Raw genomic sequence first — 20,983 nt, forward strand, 5'->3', positions numbered from 1 at the left:
ACCTTTTCCTAGCCATGCTACATTCCCTATGGTTGGATGAGAGTTTTTCATGTTTGAAGATGGTCACCGTTATAGGAATTATGTCAAATCACAGAATGGTCTTAAATTAAGTTATTTGATTGAAAAAACATTGCCAAAAAACACTTTGGGTGATCACAGAAGAAGCTTCCCCCCTGCACCCACATATGGGAGAGATCCTCATATCCCCCATCTTTTAGGTACTTAATCTGAGTACATCCTAAAAGATCACAGAAAGTTGTTTTCTGGATTTTTTTTTTTTTTTTACTGATTGACATTTGATTTAAAACCATTTGGTAATCTGAAATGAGCACAGCTATATTCTGCTGCTTTTACCTGCTTCTGGTCTGAGAGATGCTGATATTGCTAAGAAGGATCCTACTTGGGCCATCAGTCGGCACTGTTCTTTGCTTGGGCAGAGTACCACTCCTCTGTGTTCCCCTGGTCTTTTTTTTTTTTTTTTTTTTTTTTTTTTTTGCAGTTCTTGATATCTTTTGTCAGCTGCGATTTGGATCTCATTTCTAACTTGTAAGTACATATGACAGCTTCTGTTCTTAATGTTATAAAGGCCATGACTGTGGCCTAGTACTTTTTTTCTTGTCCATCCCTGGAAAAAAATTCCTCCACTGTGAGTTTGAGCCTGATGTCTCAGTTCTGCTTTTTTTTCCCTGTGCGTCTTTTTCTGATTCTTCTCAGAGATTGGGGTCCTTCAAGTCAAGGGTATATATACCCCCCATTTATTAGTTGTCCTTGAACTATCTTGTTTTACCCCTTCTCAAGGGCATAAATATTCAGAAAAGATGAGGTGACTTTTACCGAAGGTGTACTGCCTACAAACAGTCAAGCAAAAAAAAAAAACAAATAGTAGTACACCACCAGGCTGAAAGAATACTTCGTACTTCAGTAAAACACAGATAACATCCAAGGGAAACATAAGTGCTTTCGGGTCCAAGCCCTTCATCAGATAACAAACAAATGAAAACAATTTAATTTAAAATACATGTTAACCAATCAAATTTCAGTATTGTACCCTCCTTTTTCTCAAGGCTGGCTTTAAAGGTATAACCCCATTAAGACCAGGTGTCCTATCTGCTGGTAGCTCAGTATTCCATTTGATTTCCTAAAATTCTGTATGATTATTCATATCCCCCTGTAAAGTGAGATGGAGCAGCTTGTAAAACCATGAAACTAAAAATATGATTAAGGTTATTGTTAATGTGTTGGAAAAGTGTGTTGCATTCATTTTTTAGTCTAATGGATGACAAATGACCCAATATTGGGTCCTTTGTCATCCATTAGACTATAGTAAGGGAAAGTGTGGGTGCAGATGTCAGATCTTCCATAAGGGCACCCACTACCACTGCCTTTTCTGCCTAGGGCATAACCACAACCACAAAATCTGCATGATTTGTCAAGCATTCGTTCCTAAGACTTTGCGCAGCCATCTGCAAGCCCTAAACATCCATTTAGAAAACCAATGTTTTATATGTCCGGAGTTAGCAGTGGAAGGGCCATCTGGTCACACCGTAGTGTCACCTAAAAAAAAGACCAAAGTTTCCAGACCTGAACCTACTGCTGCACCTCCTCCACCTGATGTTTGCCTGGAGGAACATATGAATGCAGCCAAGTCAGGTATAGCGGGTATAGTTAGGCTGAAAGCACCTCCGTGGAGGTTTCTCAGACATTGGGCACTGACGATGAGGGGGAACCTCACCTCAAAGCAGACATCCAGAACGCTACTTCATCTGCTGTAGTGATGTTCATCGTGCATACAGCTGCAGTCATAACAGATGGATTCTCCTGCCGTCAGGCGGGTCCTCGGTTGGCCGAATTCCAAATTCTAGGTCCGGCGTCGGTTGTCGTCGCTTCTTCCCTGACTTCAGTGCGACAGGGGTATAAAGGAACCAGCCAACGCCATTTTCTTCAGTCTTTCTTGCCACGTGGTGCCCGAAGCAGAAGCAGTTTGCAAGTGCCGGTCGGCCAGCTCCTGAGATTACGAAAATTTGGAAACCGAAGTCTTCTTAAAAGCTAAGTACCCCGTTGAATCTTTTCTTGCCTCAGACTGATGTCAGACAAAGTTAATAATTGTATTTCTTGTGGGAAGCAAATACCGCATAAGGATTTCCATTCCCTCTGTATACCTTGTTTAGACCCAGACCACAACGTCTCGGTCTGTTGCTTTTGTGCTACATTCAACAAACGCACTATTAAGCGTCAGGCGGAGTTCGCCCAGCATTATTTTGGGAAAGCATTTAACTATATTATGTCGTCGGATACTCCAACTCTGGTTTTGTCTAAAAAACGCAAAGACAAGGACCAACACACGAGGTCCGTGGCCTCTATCGACACCACGCCAAAGCCGACTACACGTGGTCCGGTTCTCAGCGAGGTGCCTACGCAGCCCCTGATTACCGACGACACATCTTTGATGGTGTCTCCTGTGCCCGAGGTCGCAGGCTCCTCGGCCCGCACCCCGACTACAGATACCGAAGCCACTCTTGGCGTTGAAACTCAGAATGTGGTCAGGTCCACCTCCACTCAAGGTGTCTTCAGACCTTCCTCTTCTTTCTCCATTAAGGCTTTCACAAAGTCTAAAGCAACCATGCACTTTGAGACCAGCTTCACAGGGCCCATCTCCAGGCCCCATGCCTAAGAAACAGATGCTTAAAATGGCTGAGGATTTAATTACTCTAATCAGAGGTTCTCAGCCCCCACTGGACAAAAGGCCCAGAGTGGAGGAAAATTCCCCCTCCTCTGATCAGGGCTCCATTATTTCAGAGCACTCTGATGATCAGGAACATTCTTACTCCCTCTTTGAAGAGACTCATGCGGAGGAGTCCATCCCTTCTGTATCCCCCCCGAGGAGTACTCATTTGGGGAAACTTTGCATACCTTAAGGGAACACTTCCACTGGGAAGGCCAGGATTATTCAGATTCCAAGAAAAGGCTCAGGGAATTTCTCTTGTTACCCCAGCACAGGCCTCTGGCTATACCTCCTGTCTTGGACATCCTAGATGATGTTTACTCGGAGGCCTACCTTAACCCAGACTCTCTACCTCCAGCTCCAGTTAAGCCTGACAGGTACTACAGGGTTCCTGACTCGCACCAATTTCTATACAAAAGCCATGCTGCTGACCCAGAAACCATCTCACAGGGCCCCAAGGGAGTTAAGGCCTCCATTGCCAAAAATCCATTGCCTTCCGAGAGAGATTGCAGATCCTTAGAAAGGTGGGGAAAACAGGTATATACCTCTCGGCTACCTTATCCATGAGGGCCTTAAACTGTCAGTTTCATATGCTAAAATACCAACAGTTTTTGTTATCACAATTGAAAAGTAAAATGTCACAACCTGAACAACCAGATTTGAAGGAGTTGCAGGATTTGATGCATAGTACAGAACAAGTGGGTAAGCATACCTTACAATGTGGTTTTGATGCTCTAGAGGCCTCATGTAGAGCTGCTGTTACAGGATCTGTCATACGTAGGCGTGCCTGGCTCAAGGAACAAGCCTTGCCTGATCATGTCAAAGCTAAATTACTAGACGCCCCTCTTCAAAAGGATGTACTATTTGGTGCTAATGCTGAGGAAGTATTAAGGAAAATGGAGGAAAAGGCTAAATCAATACAAACTGTGAAAGAATTTCTACAGGTTCAACCCCCACGTTTTAGTAGAAATTGGCCTTCCAAAAACTGGTCCTTTCCTGCCACAGACAGACACCAAAGAGGCAGATACAGGCGCCCGAGGGGCAGAGGACAATCCCAAGGATCGTATAGAGGCAGACAATGGCAAGCTCCTACACAAAGAGGTGGTGAGGACAACTCGCAATCTTTCAGAAAGCAAACCCATTGACTTTCCTCTTTGCATGCCAACCAGGTCTCAAATGGCAGCCCCCCCTTAGGAGGAAAGCTGGCATTATTCTCAAAAAAATTGGCATGTTGTCACAAAGGACAAATGGATCCTGGACATTATAAACAGAGGCTACAAGTTCCATTTTCACACCCTTCCAAAAATGAGAGGCATGCCAAACCTGCCACACAATCAAAGGGCAGAGACACAAAGGCAAATTTCAGATCTCATAAACATGAAATCTATTCAAGAGGTACCTACGCACGAACAAGGTCAAGGTTTTTTATTCCAGGCTATTTCTGGTACCAAGGAAGGGAAAAGACTGGAGACCTATTTTGGATCTATCCATCCTAAGAACATTTCTACTCGTACCAAAATTCAAGATGCTCACTCTACAGCAACTTCTTCCCATGCTGGGCAAGGAGTCATTGGACCTCAAGGAGGCATACCTGCATGTCCCAATCAGACAAAATTGCAGAAGGTACCTCAGATTTCTTGCAGGCTCAACCCATTATCAATTCTCTGCATTGCCCTTTGGCTTATTTACTGCGCCCAGAGTATTCCCGAAATGCCTGGCATCAGTACTTGCCTACTGCAGACTTCAAGGGATACAAATATACCCCTATTTTGAACGACTGCCTGATCCAAGCGGACAGCAAGCACATTCTTCTGAAACATCCGGCTTATGTAATAATGTTATTGAACTCTCTGGGATACACAGTCAGCAAAAAGAAATTAAGGCTAATACCCTCTCGGAAGATAATTTTCCTGGGTGCCAATTTGGACACAAACACCCAGATTTCCTACCTCATGCCAGAGAAGCAGGGGCAACTAATTCAATACTTCAGAACACTAGCAAATTGCACCAGGCTGACTACAAGGAAAATCCTGCAGGCTCTGGGATTCATGGCATCTTGCATCTTACTAATCCCATGTGCAAAGCTGTATATGAGGAAACTACAATGGTACCTGAAAAACATATGGTCTCATGTCTGCAAAAGGAATTTCTGTGGTGGGCTCAAGCATGTCAAACAAACACAGGTCTTCCATTCAGCAAGCCTCAAGCAAATCAAGTCATCACAACAGACGCCTTGGACTACGCCTGGGGGGTGCACATGACAGACCGGTGCATTCAGGGCAAATGGTCCCAAAAAGAAAAGCACCTTCACATCAATCAAAAAGAAATGCTAGCAGTAATAAATGCTATTATAGCTTTCAAGGACCTTCTACAACCAGGTCAACTATTGATAAGAAAGGACAACACCACAGTTATGTGGTACATAAACAGGGAGGAACACATTCTTACCCCCTATGCAGACTGGCCATGTCACTTTGGAACATGGCCATGGACTTACAAATGGAACTACAAGCACAGTACTTGCCAGTCAAGGAAAACATGCTGGCAGACAACCTAAGCAGGAATATGACAGATCCACACGAATGGAAATTGCATCCAAAAGTTTTTACAGAAATAATCCAAGAATGGGGAAGGCCAGACATAGATCTCTTTGCCTCCCACAAGAATCATCAATTGACAAAATTCTGCTCAAGAATCTTCCATCCAAAGACCTGGAGAGTGGACGCTCTTTCTTTCAGGTGGACATCAATGACAGTTTATGCCTTCCCTCCTCTTCCTCTGCTGCCCAAAGTGCTATTAAAGCCCAAAGCAGACAGACCAAAGATGATCCTCATTGCTCCGGACTGGCCAAGGCAACACTGGTACCCACTCCTGAGGAGCCTGGCGCATTCCCCACCATGGACCCTGCCTCTAATGCCTTTTCTTCTGACTCAGCACAGTTTCAAAACTCTTCACAGCCAGCTAAAAACACTCAATCTAGCCGCATGGAAGATTCCTTAGCATCGCAACAGGCCCTACTCTCCAAGGAGGTGCAGGATGTCATTTTGGAGGCCAGAAGGCCATCAACTAGAAAAGCTTACTCCGCAGAATGGAAGTGTTTTTGAGTCTGGAATGAGAAAAAGGGCCAGGATCCTGGAAAACTGAATTTACCTCAAATACTACAATATTTGGCTGAACTGCTAAGCAGTGGACTTTCTTTCTCCTCCATCAAAATCCATGCCTCAGCCATTCCTGCAGAATGCAACACTGATCCACCTTTATTCTCTCACCCTCTCTTAAGACAGTTCCTCAGAGGGGCTAAGAATTTAAGGTCTCCAAGGAAACAACCAATACCTGCTTGGGATCTTAATTTCATTCTGGAAAAACTGACCTTGCCTCCCTTTGAGCCAGCTGCCGCATCAGATTTGCAATATTTGTCCTGGAAAACAGCTTTCCTTCTGGCTATCACCTCAGCTCGTAGAGTTTCAGAACTACAGGCTCTCATGGCTGTCCAGCCTTTTATCATCTTCCATCAGGACAGAGTTTCCTTACGAACCAACCCGTCCTTTATGCCTAAAGTGGTATCCAGGGTAGCTTTAAATCAGGCCATACATTTGCCTACTTTTTATCCTAATCCTCAAAACAAAGGGGAGAGATTACTACATTCCTTGGACATCCACAGACAACTGCATTATTATTTGGGCAGAGCAAAACCTTTCAGAAAATCAGAACAGCTCTTTGTGGCCTATGCGGTAGGAGCTCAAATGAAGCCAATTTCCAAACAGACAATCTCAAAATGGATAGCCCACTGCATACGCTTTTGCTATTCCTTTCATGGCAAAACTGTTCCTACAGGCATTAGAACTCATTCCACCAGGGCCACAGCCACCTCTGCAGCCTTCCTCAGAGGAGTTCCTACCAAAGATATTTTGGAAGCAGCCACTTGGAGTTCTGTGCATACCTTCTCCAAGCACTACAACCTACCATTATACTTCAAATCTAGAGCAAGCTTTGCCACTTCAGTCTTACAGGGCATTTTGGCTCCTCCTAGTTCCACCTAGTGCCTACCACCCTTTTCTTAGCTTTGGGATTCTACCCATCTGTTATGACTGCAGCTGTATGCACGATGAACATAGTACAGTTTTGTACCTACCATAAATGTAGATGTTCGAGTGCTAATACAGCTGCAGTCCAGGTTTCCCTCCCTCCTTCCCCTCTTGGGACAGGCCTATAGGTTAACACATCCTCATACACCCTGATTGGGGTTTTCATTTATGATGTATTTGCTTGCACTACTGTATTTTGATTATATTGCACTGCATTATCACACAAATTTATGTATTGCCTTCCTTCTGGGGGCACCTGACATCTGGGGCAAGAAAACCTGAAGAAAATGGCGTCGGCTGGTTCCTTTATACCCCTGTTGCACTGACGTCAGGGAAGAAGCGACGATAACCGACGCCGGACCTCGACTTTGGAATTCGGCCGACCGAGGACCCGCCTGACGGCAGGAGAACCCATCTGTTATGACTACAGCTGTATTAGCACTCGAACATCTACATTTATGTGGGTACAAAACTGTACTTTCTACAGCCTGATCTTAGGCTTCTTTAGGCTTTACGCCCTCCAGACCTACCACTTCTTTGAAAAGAAAGCAGAAAGCAAAGCATGTCTCTCCCCCTTCAGAGAGCCTGCCTGATTGGCAGGTTTTCTGCCAGAGCTTATTTAATGCTTTCATGACTCTTAGGCCTTCTATGCCCATTTCCCTTCCAGTTATCACTCCTAGGCCTCAGACTAAGAGTCTTCCTTTGGAACCTGAAGATTCTTCAGATTCCTCCTCAGAGGACTGCCTTTCTTATGTTCTCAGGTGCTTCACCTCTTTGTTTCCCCCAAGGAGGACTCTGCTGAGGCTGACTCCCCCAGGAGAGGATCTCACCTTTGGTGAAGCCATCCCCAACATGGGAGAATTCTTTAAATGGGACTCCACTGACAAGAGAGAGGTCCCAGAGAGATTTTACAAACTCTTACAGATGGCCACTGCTTCACCTTCTACCATTCCCCTCGGTCTTCCCCTGCCTTCTTGGATTCCTTCAGTGTAGCCTCTATGAACTCTGATTCGCAACCCCCCCCCCCCCCCAGGCTTGATAGGTTCTGTAAGGTCCCTGAAGGGGCTAAATTCCTGATTAAGTGCCCAGCTGCAGACCCCTGCCAGTTTTTGCCTCTGCAGACAAGTCCTCTAGGCTACTTCCCTCCACATCTGTGCTTGCCACACACAAGGAGAGTAAGACTATGGAACGCATTGGCAAAAAATTATACACCTCTGCCACTATGGCCTTTAGGGCAGTTAACTACAGACACACATGTCTAAGTACACCCTGGCCCTTTTGTCTCAGGTTTCCAAACTTTTGCCTGATCTTCCAGACTCCCCTTCTAAGGTTCAGATATCAACTCTCATATCCTTCTAAGGTTCAGATGTCTACTCTCGTATCCTTGTCCTCTCAAGTGAGAAGACATTCGATCAGATGCAGCTGAGATGCTGCAGAAGCCTCTGCCAGATCTGCAGCTTCTGCCTCAGTCCTTAGAAGGTATTCATGGCTGAGACTCCAGCCTTTACTTGATGATATAACAGCTAAACTTCTGGATGCACCCATAGACAACTCTGCCATTTTTGGAACCAATGTGACAGAGCTCTTCAAAATCCTTCAGCAAAAGGGGGAGGAAATGAAAAAAGTCTTTCGGCTTTTCCCAGTTAGAGGTCACCACAGCAGAACTCTGGTCCGCTAATGATTGGCAGTGGATTTTTACGGTGCCGAGTTGCCAGCCCGATGCCCAGCCTTCAAAGAAGGCATACCCATTCACGCACCTACCTGTATGTCTTTAAACATCACATGACCGCGGGGAGGACATGCAGACTCCACACAGAAGGCACTCCAGCCGAGAATCGAATGGGAGAACCTCTTGCTGTTAGGCGACAACACGAACAGCTGCACCACCGCAGCCTCTAGCAAAAGGAGGAGGGACTACAAGACCTTAAACATTAATTTGTGTCCCCAGTCGTCAAATTTCATAGTAATTATCCCACAAACACAGTTAATTAGAAAACATTCTGCTTACACTTCATTCTAGGAGCAAAAAGAGTACTAGGAAGCAGGTCTGCTCATTTCCCAGCTTAGAAACCTCAGTTTCAGGACAGGTAGTCTGTGACTACCTGCCTTCCCCTTCACCACCTCCGGATTCCATTCCCTTATCCTTAATGCTCTCTCACTGCCTTCCAGTCTGGCAAAGCATTATCTCAGACAAGTGTGTCTGGTCCTTAATAGAAAAGAGTTATTTCATGTCCTGGATCATATTCCACAACCTCCCAAGAACCAACTACCTCTTTTCTAGATGGTCCTAGACAGCCTCCTTTCTCAAGGGACTATATAGAACCTGTCCCTCTGTCAGAAAAGGGAAAGGGATTTTATTCCAGAGTTTTTGTAGTCTCAAGGAAAGATGGACTTTGGAGGCCTATCTTGGATTTCTCCCAACTTATCCTCATTGAGTACCCACTTTTTGCATGATTACTCTCCAGACTCTGTTCACCCTTCTAATGCCTCAGGCATTTGTGGCCACTTTGGACATCAAAGATGCATATCTGCACATCCCTTTAAGGTCCAACTACAGGATATATTTAAGATTTTCTGTGGGTTTCTCACATTTTCAGTTCTCTGCCTTGCCTTTTGGACTATCCACTGCTCCAAGGGTGTTTAACAAGTGCCTGGTTCCAGTGATGGCCTTTTGCAGGGTCCAAGGGATTCAGATTTTTCTTTACCTGGCCGACCTGGTCCAGGCAGACTACTCCACTTACCTACACATCCAACTCCTAAAGGTCATCTTTGTCCTACAGTCACTCGGCCTCAACATCAGTTACCCCAAGTCCAAACTATGCCCCTCGCAGGACCAAGTTTTTCTGGAATCCAGACTAAGGACAGATGTGATGAGGGCATTTCTTCCACCCCAAAAGGTGGAAAGCCTGAAACTTTACCTGCTTTCTACCCTACACACCACTGCTATGACAGCAAAACAATTCCTCAGACTCCTGGGTTATATGGCTTCCACTATGCCCGTGTTGCCATTAGCACAACTCCACATGAGAAATCTCCAGTGGTACCTGAGGTCCACATAGACCCAGCACCCCCCCCCCCCCCGGATCTCAACCTTCCCTTCCTAAGAACGGAGCTCCTTTGGTAGTTGAACCATGTCTCCCTCAACCCAGGACTTCCTTTACATCTCCTCCCCCCCCAGTCCGGGAGATGTACACAGATGCTTCAGACCAGGGGTGGGGGGTGGCTTTGGGGGGTATAAAGCAGCAAGGCACCTGGGCAGCCTCTTTTGGGAGGGAACACATCAAAATCTGGGAAATGAGAGCAATCATATTTGCTCTGAGGGCCTTCCAACACATCCTGAAGCAAGGCCCCCTGAAGCTGTTCACAGACAGTACTACAGTTCTCTGGTATGTGAACAAACAAGTGGGAACAAAGTCTTACTTGCTATGTAGACTTGCACTCCAGGTTTGAAAATTGGCAGCTCAACTTGGAGTCACCCTGCAGGTAGTCTATATCCCTTCAGCTCGGAACACTCAGACAGACATCTTGAGGAGGGTCCGTGTCACAATCCCACAAATGGATGCTACACAGGGATGTGTTCCTGGACATAGCCCACAAGTGGGATACACCACATATAGATCTGTTTGCCTCCCCCTCTGAACAGACAACTTCCACTCTTTTGTACCAGGTTGACCAGCCCCCTTGTGAGGGCAACGGACGGCTTCTTTATCTCATGGAAGGAGATATTTCCGTATGCATTCCCCCTTCCCACTCCTACAAAATGTCCTTTTGAAAATTCAGCAGGACACACCAAAAATCTTGTTGATGACTTCCCTTTTGGCCATGACAGCATTGGTTCCCCATCCTTTTGCATTTAGCCAGGGGCAGTCATCACAAGTTACCTCACAGAGTGGACCTTCTCACATAGGACAAGGGGTCCCTAATCCATCCCCACCTGGAATCTCTGAACCTAACCCTATGGGTGATAGAATTCTGATCTCTTTTAGACATCTTTACACGGAGGATTTGCTTATAGTCCTGCAGGAGGCCAGGAAACCCAATACTAGGAGATCTTGTATGTCTAAATGGTAAAGAGACTCCATCTGGTGTCTACAAAGATAGCCAAGACCCATTTCAAGGAGAGGTCCCATTAGTACCCTTATATCTGTGTGAATTGTTGAAAACAGGGTTGGTATGTTCTTCAGTTAAGGCCCACCTAGCTGCTATTTCGGCTTGTCTGCCTCTTGACCCTCATCTTGCATCAAAACTCCCAGTTATGTTGTTCTTTAAGGGAGTATTGCACCTCAGTCCCCACAAAAGGCTAGTTCCACCTCCATGGGACCTAAATGGCGTCTTACGGAAGCTCAGAGTAGTCCCTATTGAACCAGCATCAAAAGCCTTTCTGAAATATTTCACTTGGAAAACTGTGCTTCTGGGGGCCCTGACATCAGCCAGGAGAGTGTCAGAGCTTCAGGCCCTCATGGCCACACCCCTCCTTTTCTACTCTTCCACAAGGACAAGTGACCCTTCGGACCAACCCTACCTTCATGCCTAAAGTGGTCAAGGAGCTGTCTATGTGCCAATTTATTCACTTTCCTATCTTTTTTTCTACATCCACAGAATGACAGCGAGAGTCTCCTCCAGTCCCTTGATGGTCCGCAGACAACTTAGATTTTACTTGGAAAAGACCAAGTCCATTAGGAGATCAGAGCGACTGTTTGTTTCCTTTCACCCAAGAGTTCTGGGGAGAACAGTGAGAAAACAGACCATTTCTGCTTGGATTTCCAGGGCTATCTCCTTTTGTTACACCTATCATGTCAAACATCTTTCCTGAAAAATTAAAGCCCACACTCCGAGCCATGGCTTCATCTGGAGCATTCTCTAAAATGCTGGACACTGCTTCCATTCTAGAGGCAGCTACCTGAGCTTCTGTCCATACCTTCACCAAACACTGCAAACGGGTTCATATTTCAAGGTCCAGAGCAAGATTTGCTAGGTCAGTCCTGCATGGGTTCTTGGAGAACAGTTCCATACCACCCTTCTTTTTTTCCCTTTGAGCTGAAATAGAAGGACATAGAATAGTTGTGTAAAATCTTAGTATAACCACAGATGTCCTTCTCTTCCATGTTGCAATATTCCACCCCCCTTACCCCCTACATGTATAATGTGTGTGTGTATATATAGATGTATATTGATGTGTGTGTGTGTGTGTGTGTGTGTGTGTGTGTGTGTGTGTGTGTGTGTGTGTAGGACTTGTGCAGCTATCCTAGGGCTAGGTTCTGACTGGGGCGTTCAGTTCTGAGGAAAGGTACTGCAAACGTCACTTCTATGGCCATTGCACCCTATTACCCACATCAGATGTCCCACATACCTTGCAGTGACTAGAAGCTTTTGTATGTTGGCCAGGCGTTCGGGTATATAGAGGATAACCCAAAGGTTTTGAATACTGCAGCATGGAAGAGAAGAACATCTATGGTTATGGTAAGGTTTTACACAACCCTTCTGTCTTTTTCCATGCCATTATTAAGCATCTTTTTTTTTCCCCTCCTCCTCTGGACCTGCCTGACCCCACTGCCTTTATCCGTTTGGCCCATTCATTGTGTTGTGTAGCAAAGGCCAGGCATACCTTGGCTGTGAGTGTCCTACAGTCCATTCTAAGCTGCCTTGGATGGCTAATTAGTCTTTTCATCCCCCTTATGGTGAGAGTTGAGTGGTAGTAACTGGACTAGCCTCCAGGTCTGATGATTCCACCTACCCTTTTCCCTTTGTGTCCCATCTCCATCCTCCAGTGGCACCATTTCTAAGCTGTAGTGGATGCTTCCTGTTCTGGAAAACATGCATTCTACTTTTCCCACTCATTGCACTTGCACTAGGGCAGTGTGTGCTGAACAGGTCCATACTCCAGTGTTAACATCTCTGGGTGTCATCTAAGCAGTGAACTAGAGGCATCCCCCTTCACTCCAGGATAGGCAAGCTGGCAGCTTCTGTTAACCACAACCTTCCTTGCCTGGCTCTTGCGTCTTCTTAGCTGCTAATTGAACTTGGGTTCACTGGAAAGTAGCAAGGTGAACAATTGCTAATTTTTGTCTCAGCGTTGACTCTCCAAAGTTTGGCTTATTGCATTATTTCAGTTCTTCAGCATGCTTTGGTCTTGTACAGTTCTGTTTCTGCGTCCTCAGTGGCTACCACTTGGGATTCAGCCTAACCATGGAATTTAATAGGGAAGGGTACTCACTCTTAAGATACCATGTTACTGTTATTGCTGTAGCAGTTGACGTAGACAATATTCCCGTTGAAGGGTTATGAATATCCTTAATCCATCCACTGTGGATGGACTGCCTTTTCACCAGACCTGGTTGCTGGAGTTCTCTGTACAAATTAAGCAAGTCTGTACTTGGATATTAATTGGTAAAAATTGTAGACACCAAAGTTTCATTGTTTCCTGATTTGCAAGAAGGTACTCCTTAGGAGGTGGACTGGTGGTTTTGGTGGGCAAATAAGCTTTTGTAATCAACACATTACATTATTATGGCTTGTCAGATGATCATCTCTGTAATCCTCTTTAAATGATGCTAAACTATAATTGGTAGGATGAAAGATCCCAATCATAAGACCCATGGAAGAGGGCCTCTATATAGAAATTATCCATGAAGTTTTATGTTTTGCGCATTTTGACTACTTTTACATAAGTAGTTATGCTAAACACACGTTCCCTTTTGCAAGTTGTCATCATTTGAGTGAGCTATTTTTTGTGACTAGGTCCTTATAAGTTTGACTGATCTACACTTTTATAGCTGCTTCTAAAGTCACTGACAAAGAATTTTTATTATGTAACTACATATGCATACATTTTTTATCTGCTGTGCTCTTTTGCCAGGTAACTACTGTCCAATCTGCACCAAGTGCTACGAGGACAATGACTATGACAGTAAGATGATGCAGTGTTCCAAATGTGAGCATTGGGTACATGCCAAGTGTGAGGGTCTTTCAGGTCAGTGTACAAGTTAAAAAGTAAACTGCATTACTGTCATTTGTACAAGTGGGTCATTATACATGCAGTAGTGTCCACAATGCATCTACTTGAGAACTCTGTACATAATGTATATTAGCAGTTAAGTTTTGTTGTACTAAAGGATGTTTATATACGTGTGTATTTGTGTGAAATACAAATGTCTGTGTATGTGGGTATGTACACTCATGCATGTTTTGGGATGAGATATATTTATATGTGCATGTATGTCTGAATTTTTACATGTACACATGCACAGAGAAAATACTTTTTCCACTTCGACTTTCAGAAATAAATAGAACGAGGCTTATGTGTAGTATTTTACACATTATATAGATGTGTTCTTTTGATTACTCACTGTTAAAGTAGTTAAAAATGTTGAAACACACAGGTGCCCAGTAGGAAGGTAGCTGGAATAAAGAAGCTGAACCCCGACAAAGTAAAATCTTCTTTTTTAATACAAAATGGTGAGCGCTTTGCACTTCCTCAAAACTGGGTGGACATCTTCCCATCTGGATGTTAGTATGTGTACACCATAAAAGGAATGTCTGTCCATGTTGTCTTCATATTTCCTTCCTTCAATTAGAGAAAGATCAGTATGTCATGCAAGTGCTAAGTGTTGTCAGTTAGATGGGCTTCCTTATTACAGATAAGTACTCCATTTGGGAACTGTCTGTAATGGTTACTGCTGCACCTAGTTCTGTGCTGCATCTTGATGCAGTTTGCTGTAGGTTGCTAGTTCTCCGCCTTCAAGTTGGATGTTTAACTGAAGTGACCATGTGTATTTCTTGAAATAGATATTCCCCACCTTCGTAGTTAGTATTTGTTGTTTTTGGGTACAGAATATTATGTTGTGTTTTGACCCCATTGTGTATGTTTAAATCAGAAGGCCATCAAATAGAGTGCAGAAGGTCTGCAAGACTTAAACCAGAAGAGGTTGTGCCTGGCTTGGCATCTGTCACTCTCCCACCTGAAAATCATGAAGAAGTGCGCCTATGTGAGAACGAATACCAGAGAACTAACAAAATACCAGTTGAGTCCCTACACCCCTCTGGGCTCAAGGGCATTTGGAATGTTAATGCACTTTCACAGCCCACATCTGGGCTGCCTGCTTGGGTGAATCCCAAATGGTGCAATGCTATCTGAAGAAAGCATGTTCTTCTGAGCCCAAAGCCTTTAAGGTATTTGTCAGTCTGAATGCTTATCCACAGGCTTCTTGTTCTGGTTTCTGTACTCAGATATGTCTGCAGCTACCACATTGAAGCTGTCATTCACTATTTTTTTAAGAAGTTGAAGGCAAAGGACTAGTCTGTGTGGTTAGTGAAAGAGCTGTTAACCCCCCACCACCACCATTTTGTGTACAGTACAGATTACTCTCTTTCATTTTAGGTAGGATAAAAGGAAGCAGATAAAGAGGAATTAGATATTTCAGGAGAAAATGGCAACATCACTGAAAGGAAAACCTGGGAGCACTCAGTTCTGACAGACTTCATAGTAGGAGTCATGACTTGATAGAACTCCTCCTCCCTTTCCTTCTACTCCTCAAATCCAACCACAGCCTCAAATATTTTGTCCATCCTCTTTTACCTTTCCCCAAATTAAGGAGTCATACAGGACTGTTTCTGAAAGAGTGTGGGGAGAATATCACAAAAGCTGCCTGTGTACTAAGAATCCTGAGATGGGTATATACAGACTGCAGGGTACTCAGCACTCCTTTACTACCCACGGAACAAAAATGTCTTAAGTTCAGCTTTACAACAACTTCTGTGTCAAGGGGCCATATACAGAGTACCAGACTTGGAGGAAGTCAGTGTTCTAGTCTGAGTAATCCTGGTCCCAAGAGAAGATGACCTGGAGACACCCTTATTAAATCTGTCAGTGCTAAACAAGCTTGCAAGAGTGCCTGGACACTGGACTTCAGTGATAACCACTACCAGATACCAGCAATCAGGTTTAACCAGCAGTATTTGGGATTCACAGCAGGTGTTGCTGATTACCAACTCAACCTCTTTGCTTTTAGGTTTGTCTTTTCGCCCTGTGAATATTCATAGTGGCTGGTTGCAGTTATTGCATGACCAGGGCCAATAATATCTGTTTGTACTTGGATGAGTGCCTCATTTTAGCCTCCAGCCTCCCCCCTTACACACACACACACACACACACACACACACACACACACACACGCTCACGTATAAAAGAAGACAGAGCCTGCCTTGCAGTTCACACCGGTCTGCTTACAGATTGGGGCACTCCCTGAATTAGCAGAAGTCAGACTTTACCCCATTCCACCAGGTCCAGTTCATTTGAGCCCTTTAGATACCACCCGTCAAAGGCTACTTTTTATTTGTCAGAAAAGGCACTGTTTCTGACCACATTTTTCTATTCCATACAGTAAAATCAGATTATGGCCAGTGAACATTGATGCATGTGTGTATAAAGATATGTAGCCGTTAATACATATTAAAGTACTCACGTGTGTTTGAGCGGATGACAACCATGATAATCTGAAATAAGGATACCATTCTTGAGGCAAGGAGTGAAGCTGTCCTGTCATGAGCTGAGCACCTTGATTTTGTATTGCAAGATATTTCGTGTGTCACACATACCAGGACTCGTGGTATATTTACCCTTTTTCTGCTAGTAATGTTTCCCAGTGAGATCAGTGGATTGAGTTAATTGCTTTGGTTTCTGCTGAACTATTGCTTTAGAGAATTTGTGTAGGTTATGATTGGAGGAGTGGCTTTCTGCATTAGTTCTGAACTTATTCTGATGTTTTTGTAGTTCTAGTTTTTTATATAGCATGAATTATATTAGGATTTGATTGTGTTATAATGTAGTAATGTTTAACTTAGTTTAAATACTCAGGCTTGGTCAGTTTTGCCAGTAACACACATTGTTTTGACTGGTGGTTAATGTACTTTTTTAATTACATTTAACATTTTTCATTCAAGTGTAAAGGAATTTAATTTCTAGGGGGCTGAGTTAAGTGGATATTTTACATTAATGATTTCACAGTGAATGGAGATAATCAGTGTAGTATTTTATATATTTTTGTCTTTTAAAAATAAGAGTAGATTAGGTGTGGGGAGGGCTAGTTCTTGGCAAGTTATGTTTTGCAAAACCAACAGAAGTCAACAGTACTTTGATTACTTTTTGCTGTCACTGTATCATCAAAAGCAACAGGCTTGCAGACAGACATTTATACTTTTGTTTTGCAATAAACAGTTTGTCTAGTTAAGTTCTCCCTTGGAGTATATTGTTAGTATTTTATGTCTATCTTTGTGTTGCTGGAGTACAATTTGCTTTCCCTACTTACCACAGCTAATGACTTAAAGCATGATGAGTTTTGTTATGATTTTTCAGCCACTGTGTTTCAATGTATTTAACTTTTTAACAAACGAGTGCGCTTTCCATGAGTGTATTTCTAATTTTCCTTATCGTTTTTCCTTTTTCGTTATATTTGAGTTTGTGTGCTTTTTGAATTTTTTTAAACATGCACAGGAAGCTTATGCACACTGGGTTAGAAATGAAGTGTTAACCTTTATAAACCGTTGATTTTGGTTTAAGCAGATCACATTGACAAAGTTTGATTAGCAAGACTGGTTTGCAGGTTTTAGAAGTTGTTTACCTAATGAAACCCACTTTTTTGGATGTTATTTTGAAAGCTAGATTTGTTTTTCTGGATATTTTTGTGTAATACCGGGAAAAGCCGAAAGACACAAACAAACCTCTCAACTCTCCAAATTTTTACCTCATTTTTGGTCTGTTCCTCATAAAATTTTGGTTTTCTGGCAAATCATTGGGAAGGTCATTGAGGATTAAAGTCCGAAAATAATTGCACAACTGAGTTTCAGGCTTAATGCCCTTCAGAAATTCATGGTAATGCAAGACCTGTTGTTCTATCAACTTTCTAAGTGTGGAAGAGCAGTATTTAAAAAGTGTCCCTATTTTTTTGGCCCCCTCCCTTTATTTGTGCCTTTGCCCAGATTTTTGCTCTAAGAGGTTGAGAGGTGTGTTTTGTGCGGATGCATCTGTGTGGAAACATTTGCACTGTTTTGATATAAATGTGTTACTTGTCTTGCACACATGTGAATGTCTATTGTGTATGTATCTGTGTGCATCCATGTATGCGTTATAGAGGCCTAGAGTTACAAGTATATAGATGCACATTAGTACATGTAAAATCTGAGATGGCCCTAGTGTGCTCTTTAAATATTTAGAAGATTAAACTGTAAGTTTGTGCACGCATCACCACTTTTTATCTGTTTATAGATTAAGTTGTATGCTCTTCAGAAGTGTGTTCGGGTTTTCAGGCTGCTTTCTTTTGTATAATTTTGATCTAGTCCCTCTTATAAATGCATGGCTGTTCTTGTCACTCCGTTTTTGGTACCTGGCGAACTGCGTTTTTTGTTTGCTTTTCTTATAAAAAAATTGTTTGCGATTATATTTTGGGCTTGTGTTCCTTTTGCTACATTTAGTAGTAGTCTTTGTCCAGTGCAGGCTGAAAGTTAACATTTTAAAAGCCTTTCAGGGGCCAACAGTAGTTTGGTATGAAGTTAAGGTACATATGAAAAATGTGGAGAAACTAGGTAAGACAGTCATGGCTTTTTGTGTCGGGTTCCAGTCAGCTTGGCATCTCTTCTGTAGTGTTTCTGGGAACATTAGCCAAATAGGGTTAAGGCATGTGCCGCAGCCACAGAAGCAACAGTCTTGAATAAGACACATCTTTTAAGAGGTTAAAGAGCCTGATGATTGGAGTTCTTGGCAGCCATCAAGCGGCCATGCAGTATTCCAGATTCTTGCCTGTATTGCTTCTCTGTGGAGGCAGTTTGAAGTAATTTTTTCCCTTCATCTGTCTGCATGTAGCACCGTAAGTGAAAATAAGTCAGAGCAGTAATATATGTAGGATAACAGTATTCCTTTTGTCATGATTGTGGTGTCCTGTCTCTCCTAAAAAAAAGACCCATAAAGGTCTTACTATACCACAAAGGATCCACATGTTACTGCATGTTCTTTTTTATGCCATAAGTCAGTGGACCTCATGCCAGTTTTGAGTGGAAGTAACGTAAACACCTTTGTCTCCAAAGAAACCATTCAAAATGTCTTGCTGCAATCACTCTTTTTTTACCTAGCAGGAGGAAACTTGGATGTACACCTTTGGACCATCTACTTCCATATCAAAACTGCAGAGGAACAACTATATATGTGTCAGAATTGCAGAGGTGTTACCCATGTCTGTGGTATTCAAGGATATGAAGCCCTGACTATGGCCCAGGTTCCAGTAGTGGCTAGTGGGCTTGGAGTTCAGCGAGTAGGATGAGATTTTACAACTGACACTACATACATAGAAATATTTCAGGCATGGGCAATAATGCCCTTTCTAGCCTGCCAGTATACCAGAACAGTAATTCTTATAACTGCACAAGTTCTTAAAAGTGCTGGCTTTAATGTAATTTAATAGGGTACTTCATGCATCAGGAACTCTCTGAGAACCAATTGGTAAATCTCTCTTATTTAATTTCCTGCACAGGCTGTCAGATGATTCTCTGCTACTCTTTGATAGCCCCAAACATTCTCAGATTAGTCCTCTCTAAATACTCTATATTTAAGCAGTAACCCACGACTGGGTGTAGGTATCACTTGATTAACCCATGGTTGGCTTTGTCTAATCACTCAGTGACATTATTTAACAAAGAAATGCTGTACCTTTCTTAAATGTCTTTGTATAACAGCACTGTAGTGTTCCTCTGCATTCTTCTGCATCTGCTGATATACTGCGTATGTGTATGGGAGTTGCATTCCCACACTTGCATAGTATGTCAGTGGTGTTCAGTAATAGCAAAGACTTTTTTCCATTGCTGTTTTTTTTTTCTCTTCCCCTGCCATTATGTGCTTTTAATGCAAAAACCTTCACAAAACCCAACATAAAGGTCCAAAAATAGGGACAGCCTTTAATGCTCTTATAAATTTAGAAAGTTAATGCAATTGGAGGTTGTGCTGGTATACATTTATTTGAAGGATATGAAGCATAACTGTCATTATTTAATTCAATCCGCTGTGGCTTGCCAAAAATTACATTTTTGTTAGCAGGAAAAGACCAAAACTGTGAGGGAAAAAATCTGGGCATTCTGAGAAAATCTGGACAGTTGAGAGCTATGAGAGTCTGCCAATACTTTTAGGTTGGGCATTCCAGAAATACAAGGAAAATCAGGTACATTCTGTTTGTTTTGCCAAATGTACCTAAATTTTCTTGTGGTGTTCTCTGTCCTCTAAGCATATGACTGTAGGGAAGTCTGGCTGCTACTCAATGGTACTTTAGCAGCCAGTCTTTTTTTCTATTGGTATAAGCTTACAAGCATGCTGGTTGGGCTGACAGCGGTGCCCAAACCCGAAGCAGTTCGCAAGTGCCGGTCGGCCGACTCTTGAGATTTTCGTTTTCGAATTTCAGATCCGAAGTCTTCAATAAAGCTAAGTTACCCTATTGAGGAAACTTTTTTCTTGCTCCAGACCGATGTCAGAAAAAGTAAGTAATTGTATTTCTTGTGGAAAGCAAATACCTCATAAGGACTTTCATTCTTACTGTATTCCTTGCCTAGGCCCTGATCACAACGTTTCTGGTTGTCGGTTTTGTGCTAGATTTAACCAACGCACTAAGCGTCAGTATGATTTTGCTTTAAACTATTTTGGACACCAGTTTAATTATCCAGAAATGTCGTCGGATAGCCATCCGACTACCGGAGTTCACAAAAAACGCAGAGAGAGACAGATAAACAACCGAGGTCCAAAACCGACGAAGCTTCTCCTAAGCCAGTCGCCGGTTCTCAGTGAGGTGCTTTCGCAGCCCCTGACGCCCGCTACTTTAGAGTCACAGGCTGCTACCGACTCCCACGTGGAATTGGCCATGCCGCTGGAAACTCAAGGTATTGGAGCCTCTGATACTATTCCCTCAGATGGGTCCGGAACCACTGAGCAGGCAGGCACCGCTTCTAAGGGTGTTTTCAGACCTAAACATCTTTACATTAAACCGACTTCAACTTCAAAGGCAGAGACTAAAGCTCCTTCTAAAGCAAAGAAACAAACTCGAGCCACGTGGACAGATCTCTATGCCTAAAAAACAGATGCTCAAAATGGCCGAAGACTAGATTACCATGATCAGGGGTTCCCATCCCCTTCCTGATAAGAGGCCTA

At 43.3% G+C, this 20,983-nt stretch overlaps 1 protein-coding gene across 1 annotated transcript in view; it reads left to right on the plus strand.

Annotated features, from left to right (window-relative positions):
• The window catches only part of KMT2B (lysine methyltransferase 2B), a gene marked incomplete in the record, with an annotated part of 4,527,268 nt that overhangs the window by 1,857,117 nt on the left and 2,649,168 nt on the right, over positions 1 to 20,983 (plus strand). The window contains 1 exon segment of the mRNA XM_044079325.1: positions 13,664 to 13,777. Within this exon segment, the coding sequence (XP_043935260.1) occupies positions 13,664 to 13,777 (114 nt within the window).

The sequence above is a fragment of the Protopterus annectens genome, chromosome 8.part0 (assembly GCF_019279795.1).
Source record: "Protopterus annectens isolate FY-2018-M chromosome 8.part0, PAN1.0, whole genome shotgun sequence".
Lineage (NCBI taxonomy): Eukaryota > Metazoa > Chordata > Ceratodontiformes > Protopteridae > Protopterus > Protopterus annectens.